The sequence below is a fragment of the Rhipicephalus sanguineus genome, chromosome 2 (assembly GCF_013339695.2).
Source record: "Rhipicephalus sanguineus isolate Rsan-2018 chromosome 2, BIME_Rsan_1.4, whole genome shotgun sequence".
NCBI classification, from domain to species: domain Eukaryota; kingdom Metazoa; phylum Arthropoda; class Arachnida; order Ixodida; family Ixodidae; genus Rhipicephalus; species Rhipicephalus sanguineus.
In genome coordinates this window covers 209,315,045-209,330,797 of record NC_051177.1, presented here as the reverse complement: position 1 = coordinate 209,330,797, position 15,753 = coordinate 209,315,045, and the positions used below count along the sequence as shown (strand labels likewise).

The window sequence follows — 15,753 nt, the reverse complement described above, 5'->3', positions numbered from 1 at the left end:
ACGTCTCCCGTTTGAGAGAAGGTCAACCAGATACTCGGAATCGTCAACAGTGTAGCTGGTGGTAGTAGGCATGTGCAAAAATTGGCTAATGCACACAAGCTTCAGGGTGCACTTCATATCATAGGCGTCTGGGACAGGCTTCTTGAGACGAACTATGGAGAAAAGATTCTCAAGGCAATCTTGTAGCAGCCTGCTGGTGAGAAAGAAGTTGTACCCCTCTGAGTTTAGAAGAATGTCCTGCAGGCGAATCACGACTGTTGTGGATATCAGGAGGCCCGCCTGCGATGGCTTCCACTAAGAGGTGGAGCCCATGCTCATCCCTTGAAAGGTATTTAGAGCCAGGTTTAAAGTGTCCACAGCTACACGATGCTTCGCCACATCTAGCAGACTTAGTGCAACAGACGGATGACGCGACGACATTAATGTGTACCATTTCGATACCATTTTGTTCAAATAATGACTGTACTTACACTGCATATACGCGAAGAGTTTGCAGGATGCCATTTGTCCCGCTTTATCTTCACCGTCCAGACGAGTCTTCTTTTAGGATCTCTAGGGAATGAAAACATCCTCCAGCAATTTCTTGCGTGGTTTGTGCACAGTGGCACGCAGCAACCAGGCACCTTGCCAGTTTTGCGGTCCGTAGAAAACTGGGAGCGTGCGAACGCGGCACCTCGCACGTGCAACGGCCTCCGGGGAAGTGGAGTGGGCTCAAATATGGCAGCCGTACTCGCGGAGGCGGCATTCACCCCCGCAAAGAAAGGCACCACCCTCCAACGGAGGGAGGAGGAGCGCGCGATCATTGAGGCACCCTAGGGCGCGTACGATTGGGAACTCAGTGGTGTGCACGAGGGCAGAGGTGCAATCGGGAATGGATATAAATCAAGGAACCGCGGGACGTCTCGCGTTGGGTGCTCACGGGAAGACGACAAATCAGGCTGTAAAGGACGATATGGGATGGGCGCGTTTTGAGGTGAGGGAAGCTCAGAGCAAAATAAGGTTCGAAGAAAAGCTAAGGAATTCATATGAAGGAGAGTAGATGGGCAGAGAAGGTGTTCCGCTATTTGTATAGGAAGAGCGTGCACACACAGTGGAGAAAAATAACTAGGAGGCTCACTAGTAAATATACGGCTGGTAGTGTAAGCAATATGTCAACAAAGAGCGTTAAGCGAAAAGTCAGAGAGGCGGAGAGGATTTACTGGACGGCAGCTATGGAGAAAAAAAAACGGCATTGAGTAACTACCGAAAGGGCAAAAACGAAGTAAGGAGGGAGGCATTTTACAATAATTCAAGGGGAAGCGCTTTACTATTTGAAGCGAGATGGGGTTGCCTTAGAACGCTTAGTTATAAATCGAGATTCAGTAAAGAAGAAGAATAATGCACATGTTGTGGGGAAGATAAGGAAACGGCGGAGCATGTTCTGATTGAATGTCGAGATAAAACTTTCACTGGCGCGTTGTCAAGCTTTATCCCCGCTATATTATGGACTGAGTAAGCGTCAAAAGGCGGGCTAGTTTATACTTGTTGCAAAGAAAGGATTAACAGCGCAAACACGGCACGAAGAAAAGAAAACAGCACCCGTGCTCTTTCTTTTCTTCGTCCCGTGTTCACGTTGTTAATCCTTCCTTCGAGACATATTATGGGAAACGTAAAACCAACTAAAAGCCATTCCAACGCACTACATTAAGATTTTCGTGACGCAGGCGTCGCCGATGTGTCTGTGTGGGGCAACCCTTCAAGCGTCGCATGCACGAAGAAGAGCCTGCAACACGCCCTGGTAGATGCACGAGAACGATCAAGTCGAGCGGCTCCTCGGAGAGCAGTGATTCGATGTGTGTTCATATGCAACGCGTGAAGGGAGCAAAAACTGTCCGCACAAAAATGCGTCGTTTAGCAGCAAAGAGAACAAGGGCAGGAAACTCGACATGTGGTAGAAGTACACATTTTGAAACGAATGAAGCGATCCCATGTGAAACTGCAAGTGATCTGCCAGCAAAAATGAAATACCCGCACGTACAAGATACGTATTTTTAACGTCTGACTCGGAGGAAGAAGCAGCATATGTTATTCGCAATGAGGACCCGGATGTTCCTGCAAGACAATTGGAGAAACGAAAAAGAGCAGTCAAATTTGTGAAAGACGCGACCAAGGCGATACTCTACTACACAACCGGCATTCGGTGGTAGACACACCGGTGAACTACGCACCCTGTGATCTCTGGACTGCCCACCCTGTCCATGGCGCCCAAGATGGTCTTTCGATTTTTTCTTATTTTTATACCTCCATCCTGCAAATAAAGATTATTTGACATTATTGTTATTGAAGTTGCTGCTGACCGCACTGCAGCTCGAAGCAGCATAGCACATTGTACAGTATAACGAGCGCGTTTTTTTTTTTCTCATGTTTTACAGTGTGCACCTAAATGAAAAACCAGTTGGCCGGTATACACCGGAAGCCCCCACCCCCACCCGCAAAAAAAAAAAAACAGTATGCTGCCCACAAAACGAAGAACTTTTGGCCCGTTCCATGTAAAACAGCAAAGGTGGAATCAAAGGGCGCGTTGCTTGCGGCTGCGTGCACACACGACAAAAAAAAAAAAAAAAAGCAGGCTTTATTGACATTGTTTGAAGAACAGCAGAATTTTTCGAAACCTTCCTTTGAGTTTTAAATATGGGAATAGATTCATTGTTGTAGGACCCACAAAAATGCAAATATGTAATACTGCAGAAGAATGACTTCAGTGAAACATAGTAGTGGAAGATTTTAAGAGTTTAAAAAACGCAACACCACTGCAAAGCAGAGTCATGACTGCAATGATAATAATCATTGAAAACACAAAAATACAAGGTTTGCATATTTAAAAAACAATACATATGCAATTAAGCAAATTATAAAAAACAAAGTTATAGAGCCAGGATACAAAAGATAACATAAAACAAAGCAAACACAACGACAGAGCTTAGGTTGTCTTTCCAAAATGCATTTAAATAAAAAAAAGATGTTATGGTTGCAAAATCGTTTGAGGGGCACTAAAGTGGAACAATGAATCGGCTTAGCTCGATGAATTGTGCTCCGAGACCCCTAATGCTGCTAAATTTACCATCACAGGCTTATTAATACAAAAAAATTCAAGATCAGTTTTATATTGAGATATCGCGTCAGAATTTGCATGTTCTCTCGCTTACAAGCCTCTTCTCAGAACATTAAGAGTACAATAATATATGCACGAAAAATGCCATCGTTTTTACGCCACTGTAGCAATTTACAGCCTACTCAATTTCAGATGCTGCTGTGCGCTTCTTCGTTTCTCATCCCGCGACTTGTTCAAACCCTTCACATAAAAATGCATACGTGTGACCACATAAAAGCTGATCAGCTTAGTAGTTAATGGCTTCAAATGTTCGTTGCAGCCAACACCCCCAATGCTTCTCGTCTTGATTACTGCAAAGACATCCAAGATGCTGTCTTTGTGCAAGTCACTCTTACTAAAACAACCAGTGAAAATGTCTTCAAGTTCACTAATAAAAACGAAAAGTTTCAGTGAAGGGTACAGGAGAACACCGAAATCACAAGATTTTGTGGAAACAGCAGCATTCAGGGACTGGCCATCTGATGCAGGCAGAAGCTCATTCATGCATGCACTGCACTTTGTTTGGAGCACACATTTTCTAGCAACGTAGCCTGCCACATAGTACGTAAGCATGGAGTCGCTATGCCGAATGACGTATGGGTGGTCTGGTGCAGTCAAAGAGCTGCTATGAAGTGAACCTTCAGCACCTTCCACGTATCCTTCATCAACCAACAAGTGAATCAATTGCTGCTGCTTATACGAATTAGCAGGCTTGTCTGCGACAGTCAAAACCGAGCTTACAACCCCCTCTAGAACGTTTGATCCAGTAACACTCTTGGCAAGATTATAACAGCTTAGACAATTAATGGTCGTGAGAAATTGTTGCGGAGTGGGATGAGCATTGTATCCAGATGACAGATACCGAAGAGGTTTTCAATTTTATCTTCGCTTAAGCGGCGTGTAGTCAGGTATGAATAGTCAAGTATAACCGACCGACCGACCGACCGACCGACCGACCGACCGACCGACCGACCGACCGACCGACCGACCGACCGACCGACCGACCGACCGACCGACCGACCGACCGACCGACCGACCGACCGACCGACCGACCGAACGAACGACCGAACGACCGAACGACCGAACGAACGAACGAACGAACGAACAAACGAACAAACGAACAAACGAACGAACAAACAAACAAACAAACAAACAAACAAACAAACAAACAAACAAACAAACAAACCAAACCAAACCAAACCAAACCCAAGAAGGCACATGTGAACTGAAGAATTAGGAGCTCAGGGTGTTTACGTCGGCTCGGCCTGCATGCATCACGCCCCACAAATTATGTATTGGCCTTACGCAAGCGCAAACACGCCGATAGTACAGTAGCATAGTACAGTAGATACAGTAGTATAGTACAGCATAGTACAGTAGATACAGTAGTACAGTAGATAGTACAGTAGTAGTAAAGTTGCGTCGAGGGGTTACCAGCTGCTTTGTACATGCATTGGTACATATATAAGCCCACGAAAAAAGCGCGCAAACAAGTGGTGGCGCTGTGGAGTAACGTTTATAGTGTTTGCTTTCGCTGTGTGTGGTCGCCAGTTCGATTCCTTTGTCGTGCGTGCTTGTATGCAAATGTCACGCTTGTGCAGAAATATTTTGATGTCTTTTTCCTATGTCCTAGTGATGAATACTAGCGGAAACTGTCCGGTAAACGTAATATAGTGCCTTAAATATACTTTTTTTTTCATTTGGCAACCGCTCTAGGGACTCGTATAAAAGGATGCTTTAAAAGCTCTCAAAAGAACCAGAAAAACTTTCAATGCGCTCCGTTCAATCGCTCAAAATGAGTGAAAAAAAAACACAAGTTTACCTCCTAGGCTCTGTTAGTTCCGTCTAAGCACTCCCTTCACAGAGGGCGTAAATAAAACCTCTTTTTGAAGGGGGTTTTGAGTAGTACCTTTAGGATGCACGTTATGCGTCGAGCCCGAAACTCCCTAAAAGGCTCAAACCCGTTTGCAGTGCAGGCCGAAGCACGAGAGCCGCGGAATCAACACGCACGCTTTAAGTCCCCAGCAGAAGTGCCCTCGTTTATTTCCGTCACACCCTTTTTGTCCGACATCCTAGAGGGCGCCCCACGTTCGGCTTGGCACTCACGTATTCTACAGTTATCGCATGCGCCTTCCGAGCGACGGAGATGGGCCGACTCGTTTGATCTCTGCTTCAGCTGCGTTCGTCACCCCGCTCGCGCGCTTTTACCCGCGGAAGAACATACGATTCGTGGGGGGATACTATCAATTTGCACTTTATACGGGACATGACGGCGACGGCAAAAACCCGTCGAGATTATCCATAAAATTACCATCGCAATAAAATAAATATCATAGAAGCATGGGTTCAAAATATTCATATCACGTTAAACGTCAACAAAAGCGCGCTTCTCGCGTTTTCGTTTAATGATCATGTCAACATCTCACTGATGTATGGTCAAGAGATCATTCCCCAAGTATATTCCCTTAAATACTACGGTATCATATATAATGGAACGTTAAATTGGATAAGTCACATTGAACAAATTGGTAAGGCAACACGTGCCATGGGCTGTCTACGAAAGCTCGGAAACAGGAAAATGGGGTTGCGAAGAAATACATTGATAATGATTCATAAAAAGTACGTGTGGCCTACAATGTAATTCCGGTGCGTATTATTTTCTGGCAGCGCGACGTATAAAATGAGACCCTTAATACTATTAGAAAGGGAAGCTTCGCGCTTGCGCCTTGGACTTCCCAAGCTTGTTGCAAATAATATGTTATATATGGAAGCGCGAATATCATCTTTGTTAAATAGATCCAAATACTTACTGTTCAAACGTTCTTAAAGATATATAATTCGCCTCAGAGAATCATTTTACGTTTTTACTAAAGAACCGAGGTTATATTTTTTTTAAACACAATGGTCCCGATAACACACCCACAGCTTATATTCGTTCAAGCGCTGCTAGAACCACTGAACGTAAAAATAAACATATTGGCTCAACAAGTTCACTTAATTCAGGTCTTCACATAAAAAGTTGATAATTTTTTCCCTTCTAATGCGAAACAAATGCCATCTCGATATTTAAATTATCAGTTACAAGATTACTTTGCTCACCTGACAATAAACAATATAATTGCGACTGGTGCATCCGAAACGAAAAGGCTGGGGTAGGCATCTTCTCTCCTTCTCCTGGCTGGAATTTTTCGGTTACACTTCCCGATTATACAACTATATTCATTGCAGAATTATTTGCTATTGTGCTAGCACTACGCAAACTTCCTTCAAGCTAATTAGAAGCAGTTATAATTTGATTCTCTTTCAGTATGTTCTGCAAAACCCTCATTAGCATGTTTCATCAATTAATGACGGAAAACTTGCAAAAAATTCAGTTGCTATGGGTACAAGGGCGCCGCGGGATATATCTGAATGAGATGGCGGACTCATTATCCACAATGTTTCTAAGCGGACCCCTTATCCCAATTTTACATGATACGGCTTACGCGACAGCAATAAGGTTTAGGAATGCTTGTCTGCATAATGAAATAGGCAAACTATCTTTGGATAAATGCAGATACTTCGCACATCTAAGATTTCGCTGGAATAAACAGTGGTGTGTAGCACGGCTTTTAGAAGTTACTTACACCAGATTACGCTGTAGAATTCCGCAGTTGAATTATTACTTACATGAAGCTGGACTCAGGGCGTCACTGTTTGTTACGTCAGTTTTGCAAGAAAATGAAAACAACAGACCACTTCTTTTTATTCTGTCGCCGATATTCTAATCAGAGATAAAGATACCTGCAGTCGCTCCACTTCAAAAGTTAGGATTACAAATAAATGTTACAGCTATTTTATCATTTGGTGGCACTACATTAGATTATAGTCACAGGGATGTGTTCATTTGTTAACCATATATATTTTAATTTCGTCTAAAGTTCCAGTGTTTTCTTTTAGCTCCACAGGTCTTTACTTTAAAGATACTGCCACCCGGTTCTTCGCCCATCCCCTTTGTGGGTAAGCGCCATCAAAGGAGGACATCATCATCATCATCACACCTGTGCCCGTTTTTCGGGTAATGTAAGATGGCAGCCCCAGGAGCTGCTGCGATAAACCAAGCAGCACACTTGTTTAACGCAGTTTTATTATTGGATATACGGACCAAATTGGAGGACCTAATGATTCAGCTAGGTAAGTACAACCACATATAGGAGATAGGACATATAGAGGGACGTACGCGCCAGTGCTTTCATACGGGAAGCAAATGTTACCAGAGTGCGCACTCGATTGTGTCGATGTTGTCCTTGTGATTTATGCATTTGTGAGATCTTATCGCTTGGGGATTGATCATAGTGCCGAGAATCGGGATCCTCTCTACTTCCGGCATTCTATATTTTTTATGCCGACATGCTTATAACCTCGGGCTACTTTGGATGCACGGCAGCCCACGTCTTCCGCCGCGATTCCGCTTCCGCCAGCTGCAGCCTGCTCTTGTTCTAGCTAAACAAATAAAAAAATAATGTGTACCACTGTCGTTCTGTTCCTAGAGCCCAAATATTTCACGCGTCTGATGACCGCGATGCTTGCAATATCTCTGGCCAGCCATACAAGCGCGACACTGAAGAGCACCGGCGATATTACTTGTGGAGTGATTGCGTTTGTTCTTTGGAAAGTGTCTCATCTTAGCTCTCCCTGCCAAAGCTTCCCGTGAGATTTGCCAAACCCCCGTAAGTGTATACAGTAATGCAATTTCTTTCCACAATTTCTTTCCATATATATGGATGCGTACAACACAAATAAAGATTTCAATATAGGCTCCTCCCGCGACGATACATCGCTTCCAGTGAGATTTCCAGGGGTCGAAGGCGCCACCGTAGGCGTCCTCCGAAATGTCCTTTAAAGCCTTGGTGCAAGCCTCTTTGATTTTGTAAACTATCCCGAATGGTGCCCTTTCAGAGGGGGTTTCAAGCGCGGCAACAAAAGTAAGTCTGGAAAAGCCACGTCAGGATTGCAGGGTGGCTGAGGAACCCTTGGCAACTTTGAATCGACAAGGAAGCGGGTCAAGACGAAGGCGGTGTGGACTAGCGCGTTGTCATCGCTGATGGTCGTTGACGGCCGTCCAGCGCGGGCTTCATCGCTGACCTCTTTACGACCTTCTGGAAAGGCCTTATGCCGCCGGTACACTTGACATTATATGACTAACAATTATCAATCACCAAGTGTCTTTACCACAGGAAAAGCTTCCACTTCGGACAAGTCGAGTGTCACACAAAACTTGATGACAATCCTATGCTCCAACGAGCGCTGCATTGTGGCTTGCACGGGAAACGAAAACAAGTTTCAAGGAAAAGTCTCTGTTTACTGTCCAGCTGGTAGCATACTACAGTGTTACCGCACGTGCGTAAGCTAACTTCCCCCTCTGCCAATACCAAGCGGTCCTAGCCATTTATTGACAGTAGTTTTCCGACAAACCCTGTATATATATATGCCTGTGTGTGTTGGCAGGCCACTGTGGCACATTTTATGACATGTGTTGAAGCACGTGGTCGCTACATACTCACCCCTCTGTAGTGGGAGCGGTTCAACTTTTCTGCCACTGTGAACGATTCCAGCGAGATGCCATGAATAATCGTGACGGGTTATGTCTGCTTTGTACATGCACGTGTCGAACCGCACCTGGCTGCTGTTTCGCGAAAAGCTGCAACATGATGTAGCGTCCTGCATGGCCTCTTTTTTTGAACAGACAAAGCGGATATTATATGTCTTCTGTGTACTTGCACGTGCCCAACTGCATCTGGCTACTGTTCCGCTGAAAGCTGTAAACATGATCTTTTCACGCGCATACTTGTGGCGCCCCCCAAGCGCATTCATCTGCCTTTGTGCCCCTTTACAAGAAAAAACAAAAACAAGTAAGACGGTGGTACCGTCCAAGGGCTTAAAAACGACGGCGCACTGTAACCATATTGAACTCTGACGAAGGCCGGTGTACCGGCTCCAACGTGAGTTGACTCTCTGTGGGTTTGCCTATATTTTTGAAGCGATCATATAAAACCCGGCTGTGGTATATTAATATGAGCTACAAAGAAATAGTATAAAACAAATTTCATCACAATGAAGCCAGTATTTTCCTGAAAAAAAAGTGGGGAGAGTGTTTTCAAAAAGTAGAACACTGTCCCATTGTCTCATGAAGGCACCATCTCGAGATTGCATCAACGGGTGTTTGGGATGGAAACGGCCGAAGCAAGTGGCACAGAGTATCAATTCTCAAGTTGTGCTGAGGAAAGTTGTGCGGACCTCATTTCAAGAACACCACCTGCAGCCGCACCTGCGCCTCTTGTGAGCCTTCATAGCACCGCGGTCTGTTCCTGTAAAACTTACTTCACCGCATGCACCCACATTTTTTTTTTTTCCATTTGGCTGGCCTTGCTTTGGCTGTTGAAATTTTCGAGTACGGCTGTTGTCCCTGAATATGTACCTGCTTTTGGAGAGTTATATGATATCAATAAAAATTATTTCCACGCGCGAATATCCGCAATTACGCTAAGGGAAGAGCGTGGCTATTTCGCAGGGGATTGTGTTTCAATGCGTTTATCGGTCAAGTTATTGCGCAAATTTACAAAAACACGTGATGACTGGAAGCTCAAACCGCCTCTCTGAAAAACCAGAAAAAGAGGAAATTATCCGGCATTTAGATTGGTAGGTTCTTTCTATCTGAAGAGGAAACTTTGTCGAAATCCAGCGCCATGTTAACACTACTTCCGCCCTTTGAAAGCGTGGCAAAAGAATTTTCCTCGGCATTACGAAGACTTGAGTACTATATGAGTGACTTAGAGTTGCGCTAATTGCAGCGGGTGATATGGGAGACAATATTTCGTGCAGATGTAAAAGTGGGACGTATAGGTGTCCCACTGTCGCACAAAGGGTTAATAAATTATAAGTTGTTTTTTGTCTGTTGAGCCTGTGTATCTTGATATATATATATATATAAAGTATGAGAGGTGACACTTCAAGAAAACTTCATTTATTACGTCGACGTTTCGGTCAGAGCCTGACCTTTCTCAAGACGAAATGTTCGTGCATATTTCCGTGTTTATATGGACACCAAATGAGAGGGGAAGGAGGTGAGAGAGAGAGAAGGAGTGGGAGGGGGAAGGGCCCATCAGGAGCGAGGAGTAACACGCCGCCGCCGACAGCGGAGTGCTTCGCGACAGAGCTTATACTTATGCGTCGGCTATTACTCATTGTTAAAAGTCGTCGCTCTATTCTGTCCCGGAGACGAAGAGCCGGCTCAAGTTAAAAACAGCCGGTGTGCGATTCAAACCGGCTGATTCGAAAAAAAAAAGAAAAAGAAAGGGGAGGGGGGGTTAAAGTGGGTGTCGGTGAGCACTGTTGACGCGGCGTATTGTCCTTTTTGGGCCATGCCGAAAGAGTCTTGTCTACAGTCTTACTTGCCGAGCCCGCTCGTTTGTCTGATAAACGACGCCCGCTTCCAAAGCGAGAACGAACACGTTGAGTGACATTGGCGACTTCCGGTCAAGGACCCACTGAAGGAAAAAAAAGGTAGGGGCAAGAAGGAAGGAAGAGGGAGGGCGGGGCTTCCGCTTAGAGTGATCGATTGCTGCTCTCTCCAAGAGCTTCACAATACAAAGGAGGGGAAGGTAAAAGACGGCACACATGAAAGGGGGAGAAACACTGCAGGTACGATCACCGAAGGCATTGGCTTACACACGCATCTTTGCTGCGTATTTTGTTGGTGTTATGTTGGGGGTTCGGAGCCCCGCAGCACAGGCACCACACAAGACAGCGGCTGGCAGGAGACTGTTTTATTGCTTTCTTTTAGAAGCGGACGAGAGGAGGCAGAGGAAGTTACAGCGCGGGCAGAAGACGTAACACGATTTGCAGGAGCTGGGGACGAGAGTCTGAGGAAGGCGCCATGCGCGTGAGCGCGTCGGGCAGCACCGGCAAGCGAGGCACAACCTCTGGAGTGGCCGTGTGTCGGTTGATGTGCGCGTACACGACATCCCTTACCCCTTAGACGGGGTCACCGTATCGGTCAGGTGGACGCCGATCACGTTGGGGCCTAGGCGCACTTTGGTGCTGCGCGGACCCGCTGGGTTGGTCATCGCGAGCTTGCGTCGCACAAGTGTCCAGCTTGGCCTCAGCTTCGCTATGCTCGGAGTCGGGCGTTGTGGGCAGATCATGCGGCGGCGGCGCTTCCGCTGGGAGCGAGATCACGTACGGAGCCGGCACTGTGTCTTGTTGATCACTTGCTACTGGTCCGTTCGTATGATCGTTCCGCGGCGAATCTTCTGTCGGGTAGGCCTCTGCACCTGGCTTTATGTGATCAAGGTGCCGACAAACCGTTCCGCTTCTTGACTTGATTAGCCAAGATCGATGTCCGAGTCTCTTTAACACGGTTCCGCCAACCCAAGCAGGACTTCCTGCAAAGTTGCGGAAAAAGACTGGTTGCCCAATTTCTATCTTTCTTGGCAACTCAGCAACGCTGTGGTCAGTGGTCACCCTCTCAGCTGGTCGCGGCTGAATGCGTGTCAGTGCTGTTGAGAGCTCGCGGCCGAACATGAGTGCAGCTGGCGTTTTGCCCGTCGTTACTGAAACGGTGGTGTGCTGTTTCAGCTGAAAACGAGCCAGCCTGCACGCAAATGTACCTGACTGATCCTTTGCAAGTGCCTGTTTCGTTTCATGCACCATTCTTTCGGCTTGCCCATTCGTGGCCGGATGATAGGGTGCACTTGTGATGTGCGTCACCCGATTCTTCTTCAGAAATTCTTCCATTTCCGCAGAAACAAAAGACGGGCCGTTATCCGTTACCACCCTTTCGGGAATGCCGAAAGTTGCGAACAGGTTTCGCATTTCCTCGATCAGTGTCGGCGACTGTATGTTCCGCATGGTGCGCACTTCGAGCCACTTGCTGTATGCGTCCACTACAATTAGGAGCATCCTTCCCTCCACAGGCCCAGCGAAATCCGCGTGGATTGTGTGCCATGGTGTTGTCGCACGTTTCCACTCGGGAGCTGGTGCTTTAGTTGGAGTTTTCTGGTGCTGGCAGCAAGTTGCACAACTTTTGACCACCCGCTCTATGTCGTTGTCGACACCGGGCCACCAAAAATAGCCTCGAGCGCACGCCTTCATAGCTACCACGCCCCTGTGACCTGCATGTGCTAAGTCGAGCACGTCTTTCCTTGCTTTCTCTGGAACGACCAGTCTGGCACCACGGATCACGCAGCCTTCCTGTAGCGAAAGCTCGTGTCCAAGCTTTGTGAACGCCGAAAATTCCTGCTTGGGCAACCGGCGTAGCTCTCCGTTTGAGACGGCTGTCATCACGCGGGATAACAGTGGGTCATTCCGGGTCAGCTCAGCCAGTTGACGCGGTGACAGCTCGAAACGTGGCGCGGATGCAAGCATAAGCACATCTCCTGGGGAGCATGGCTCATCTACCTGCGCGGGCAGTGGCAGCCTGCTGAGTGTGTCAGCATTTTGGTGCAGGCGTCCAGGCCTGTACACCAAATCGTAGTCGTATGTGGCCAATTTCAGACACCATCGAGTCATCCTCGGTGACAATATCTGAGGGATTTGCTTCTTTTCCCCCATGATGCCTAGGAGCAGTTGGTGATCCGTTAATACGGTCACGTGCCGGCCAGCGACATATTGGTGAAAGTGGCTGACGCCATAAACTACCGCAAGGCCCTCTTTATCGAGCTGCGAGTAGTTTTTCTCAGCGGTTCCCAAAGTTCGTGACGCGAATCCAATGGGAGCCTCTCGGCCGAACGCATCCTTTTGAGCGAGAATTGCGCCGATGCCGTATGGCGACGCATCCACGGACAGAATGAGAGGCCTTTTTTCGTCATAATGCGCAAGGATTGTCGAAGACCTAATCATCTTCTTAAGCATCTCGAACGCATCCTGGTGTTTTTTCTCCCACTTCCAGGGCGTGTTCTTCTCGAGAAGCCCATACAACTCTGCAGCTACCGTCGCTCTGTTCTCCAAAAAACGATCGTAAAAGGCGAGAAGCCCTAAGAAAGCCTGCAGAGATGTCTTGTCAGTCGGTTTTGGCGCCTCGAGGATTGCCTTTACCTTCTCTTCGGTCGTATGGACACCCTGAGCATCAATTTTATGACCGAGAAATTTGACTGAGCTGATGCCGAAGCGGCATTTCTCTCGCTTGAGTCGCAGACCTTTGTCGCTTAGCCTCGTTAGGACTTCCTCTAGACGTTGCGCATGCTCTTTAACGTCCTTCCCGCTGACAATAATGTCGTCAAGGTAGACACTCACCCTCTGAATTCCGGCCAGTGTAGTCTCCATCATCCGCTGGAAGATGGCTGGCGCAGCGGATACTCCAAAAGGGAGACGATTCACCTTGAACAGTCCTTTGGTGGTGTTGACGGTGAGCAGTGCGGCTGTCTCGTCGTCCACTCTTAGCTGCTGATAGGCTTGGTACAGGTCTAGCGTCGAAAATGTCGTCCCACCGCGCAACTTTGCGAACACATCCGCGGTTGTCGGCAGTGGGTACGCCGTCTTCTTGACCACCGCGTTAACTGTGCTCCTGTAATCTCCACAAACGCGAAATGTTCCATCCTTTTTGCGCACCCACACCGAAGGTGTGGCCATTTCGGCGTGTTGCGTAGGCTCCAGGATGCCTTGTTTTTGCAGACGGTCGAGCTCTTCCTCCATAGGCTCTTGGTAAGCTAGGGGCACTGGACGTGCTTTGCAAAATTTGGGTGTGGCACCTTCTTCCAAGTCCAAGTGAACCAATGGACCCACGTAGCCGTCGATACCTTCCTTAAATACATCAGGATGGCGTGCGAGAACCTCCTGGATCTCTTGACTTGGTTCGGCGACCTGGTTTATTCCGTGCACACGGATGTTCAGTGCTGAGAACCAGTCACGTCCGAGCAGGTTGCACCCAGTCCCTTTCATTACCAGCAGGGGCAGCACGTAGTCCTTTGATTTGAAACGCACACGAACCTGTGCCGAACCGACGGTGTCAAGTTCTTCCCCTGACCAGGTGCGTAAGTCTAGGGGTTCTCTCGAAAGCTTTGGGGCGTTCGATGGCCACGTTTGGTGGTAGGTAGCCTCACTGATGAGAGAACATGCGGCGCCCGTGTCCACTTCGAATTTCAGGGGCCTTCCCTCGACTTTCACGTCAACGAGGAATTTAGGACAGGGTTGTCGCCCACTCACGGCATGTAGGTCGTAGCACTTATCGGTGTCTTCGAGGTCGTAGCACACAGGTTGGGCGTTAACCATGTGAGTTCCTTGCCGGGCGTTGAGGTTGCCTTCTTTGTTTTTCTTCTTTTTGGAGATGCAGGCGTTCTCGATGTGACCCTTTTTGGAACAAAAACGGCATTGCGCTGTCCTGAACTTGCAGGTGTCAGCCTCGTGCCAGCCGTCGCATCGGTAGCAGCGCCGTTGCTGAGCCGAATGTTTGCTTTCCTTTTTAGACTGCGAAGTCTTGTGCACCTCCGCGGAGCTCGTCGCTCCCTTAAGTCCTCGTTGCTGCTTCGACGCACTTTCGGACGACAGTGCCAAGTCCAACGCGCGTTGAAAAGTCAAGTCTTTCTCCGCGAACAGTCGCTGCTGCAGATGCTCGTCGCGGATGCCGCACACGAACCTGTCGCGAAGCATCACATCTTGGGGCAGCATGGTGGGGTTCGCCAGAACGGCTGCGTGGCCTTCTGCCGGTGGCGTCGATGTAGCAGACGTTGTCGCTGGCACTCCGAAGTTACAGTCAGCTGACAAGCTTCTGAGAGCTGCAACGTAGTTGCTGATCGACTCTTCCGGCCGCTGATCGCGTCGCTGGAACACGCACCGGCTGTACAACTCAGACGGTCGTGGATCGAAGTGCTTCTGCAGAAGGGCAACTATGTCGGCATAGCCCACCTCTCCAGGAGTCTTCGGCGCGACCAGAGCGCAGGCAGTTTCAAAGGTGTCGGCTCCACATAGCGTCAGGAGGAGCGCGCGCTTCTTTTGTTCGTCGCAGACGTCATTCGCCACGAAGTAGAAGGTCAGGCGCTGGATCCAGGATGACCAGTTCTTGCCGCTAAAAGGCTCGATGGCGGCCTGCATTCCTCCAGTAGCCATGGGCGTAACCTAGAGAGCTGCGCACTTATAAAATTCCACTTCTCGTCGCCAGTGTTATGTTGGGGGTTCGGAGCCCCGCAGCACAGGCACCACACAAGACAGCGGCTGGCAGGAGCCTGTTTTATTGCTTTCTTTTAGAAGCGGACGAGAGGAGGCAGAGGAAGTTACAGCGCGGGCAGAAGACGTAACACGATATGCAGGAGCTGGGGACGAGAGTCTGAGGAAGGCGCCATGCGCGTGAGCGCGTCGGGCAGCACCGGCAAGCGAGGCACAACCTCTGGAGTGGCCGTGTGTCGGTTGATGTGCGCGTACACGACAGTTGGGTTGATATTAGTTTCATTTAAAGTACTATTTGCGCTTTAAGGCACGTAAAACAGGAAGAGCACCCGGATGTTCATTTATTCCGTTGTTGAATTTGTGTATTAAGTACGCTTCTCGCTGTTTACGTTCTCTCTGAGAGCGGAAAGTTCCTTGGAGTAGTGTTACTTTAATGGAATCGACACGGTGACCTTCTGACTTAATATGTTTGGAAAGGGGAAGGT

General features: G+C 48.0%; 1 protein-coding gene across 1 annotated transcript; it reads right to left on the bottom strand.

Moving 5' to 3' along the window:
- Positions 1-11,136: 11,136 nt before the first annotated feature.
- On the bottom strand, positions 11,137-15,211 carry LOC119382208 (uncharacterized protein K02A2.6-like). Its single transcript, XM_037649924.1, has 4 exons — positions 14,641-15,211; positions 13,718-14,127; positions 11,942-13,603; positions 11,137-11,331 (listed from the first exon to the last, which is right to left on the bottom strand). The coding sequence occupies exons 1-4, from the start codon at positions 15,209-15,211 to the stop codon at positions 11,137-11,139; spliced, it is 2,838 nt and encodes a 945-aa protein (XP_037505852.1).
- Between the last annotated feature and the right edge of the window lie 542 nt (positions 15,212-15,753).

Coding starts and splice junctions, on each gene's coding strand:
- LOC119382208 (XM_037649924.1), bottom strand. CDS start 15,211: ATGGCTACTGGAGGAATGCAGGCCGCCATCGAGCCTTTTAGCGGCAAG. Junction 13,604..13,717: donor TGGCCACACCTTCGGTGTGG/GTGCGCAAAAAG, acceptor GTGTTCGCAAAG/TTGCGCGGTGGGACGACATT. Junction 11,332..11,941: donor TCGGCATTCCCGAAAGGGTG/GTAACGGATAAC, acceptor TCTCGCTCCCAG/CGGAAGCGCCGCCGCCGCAT.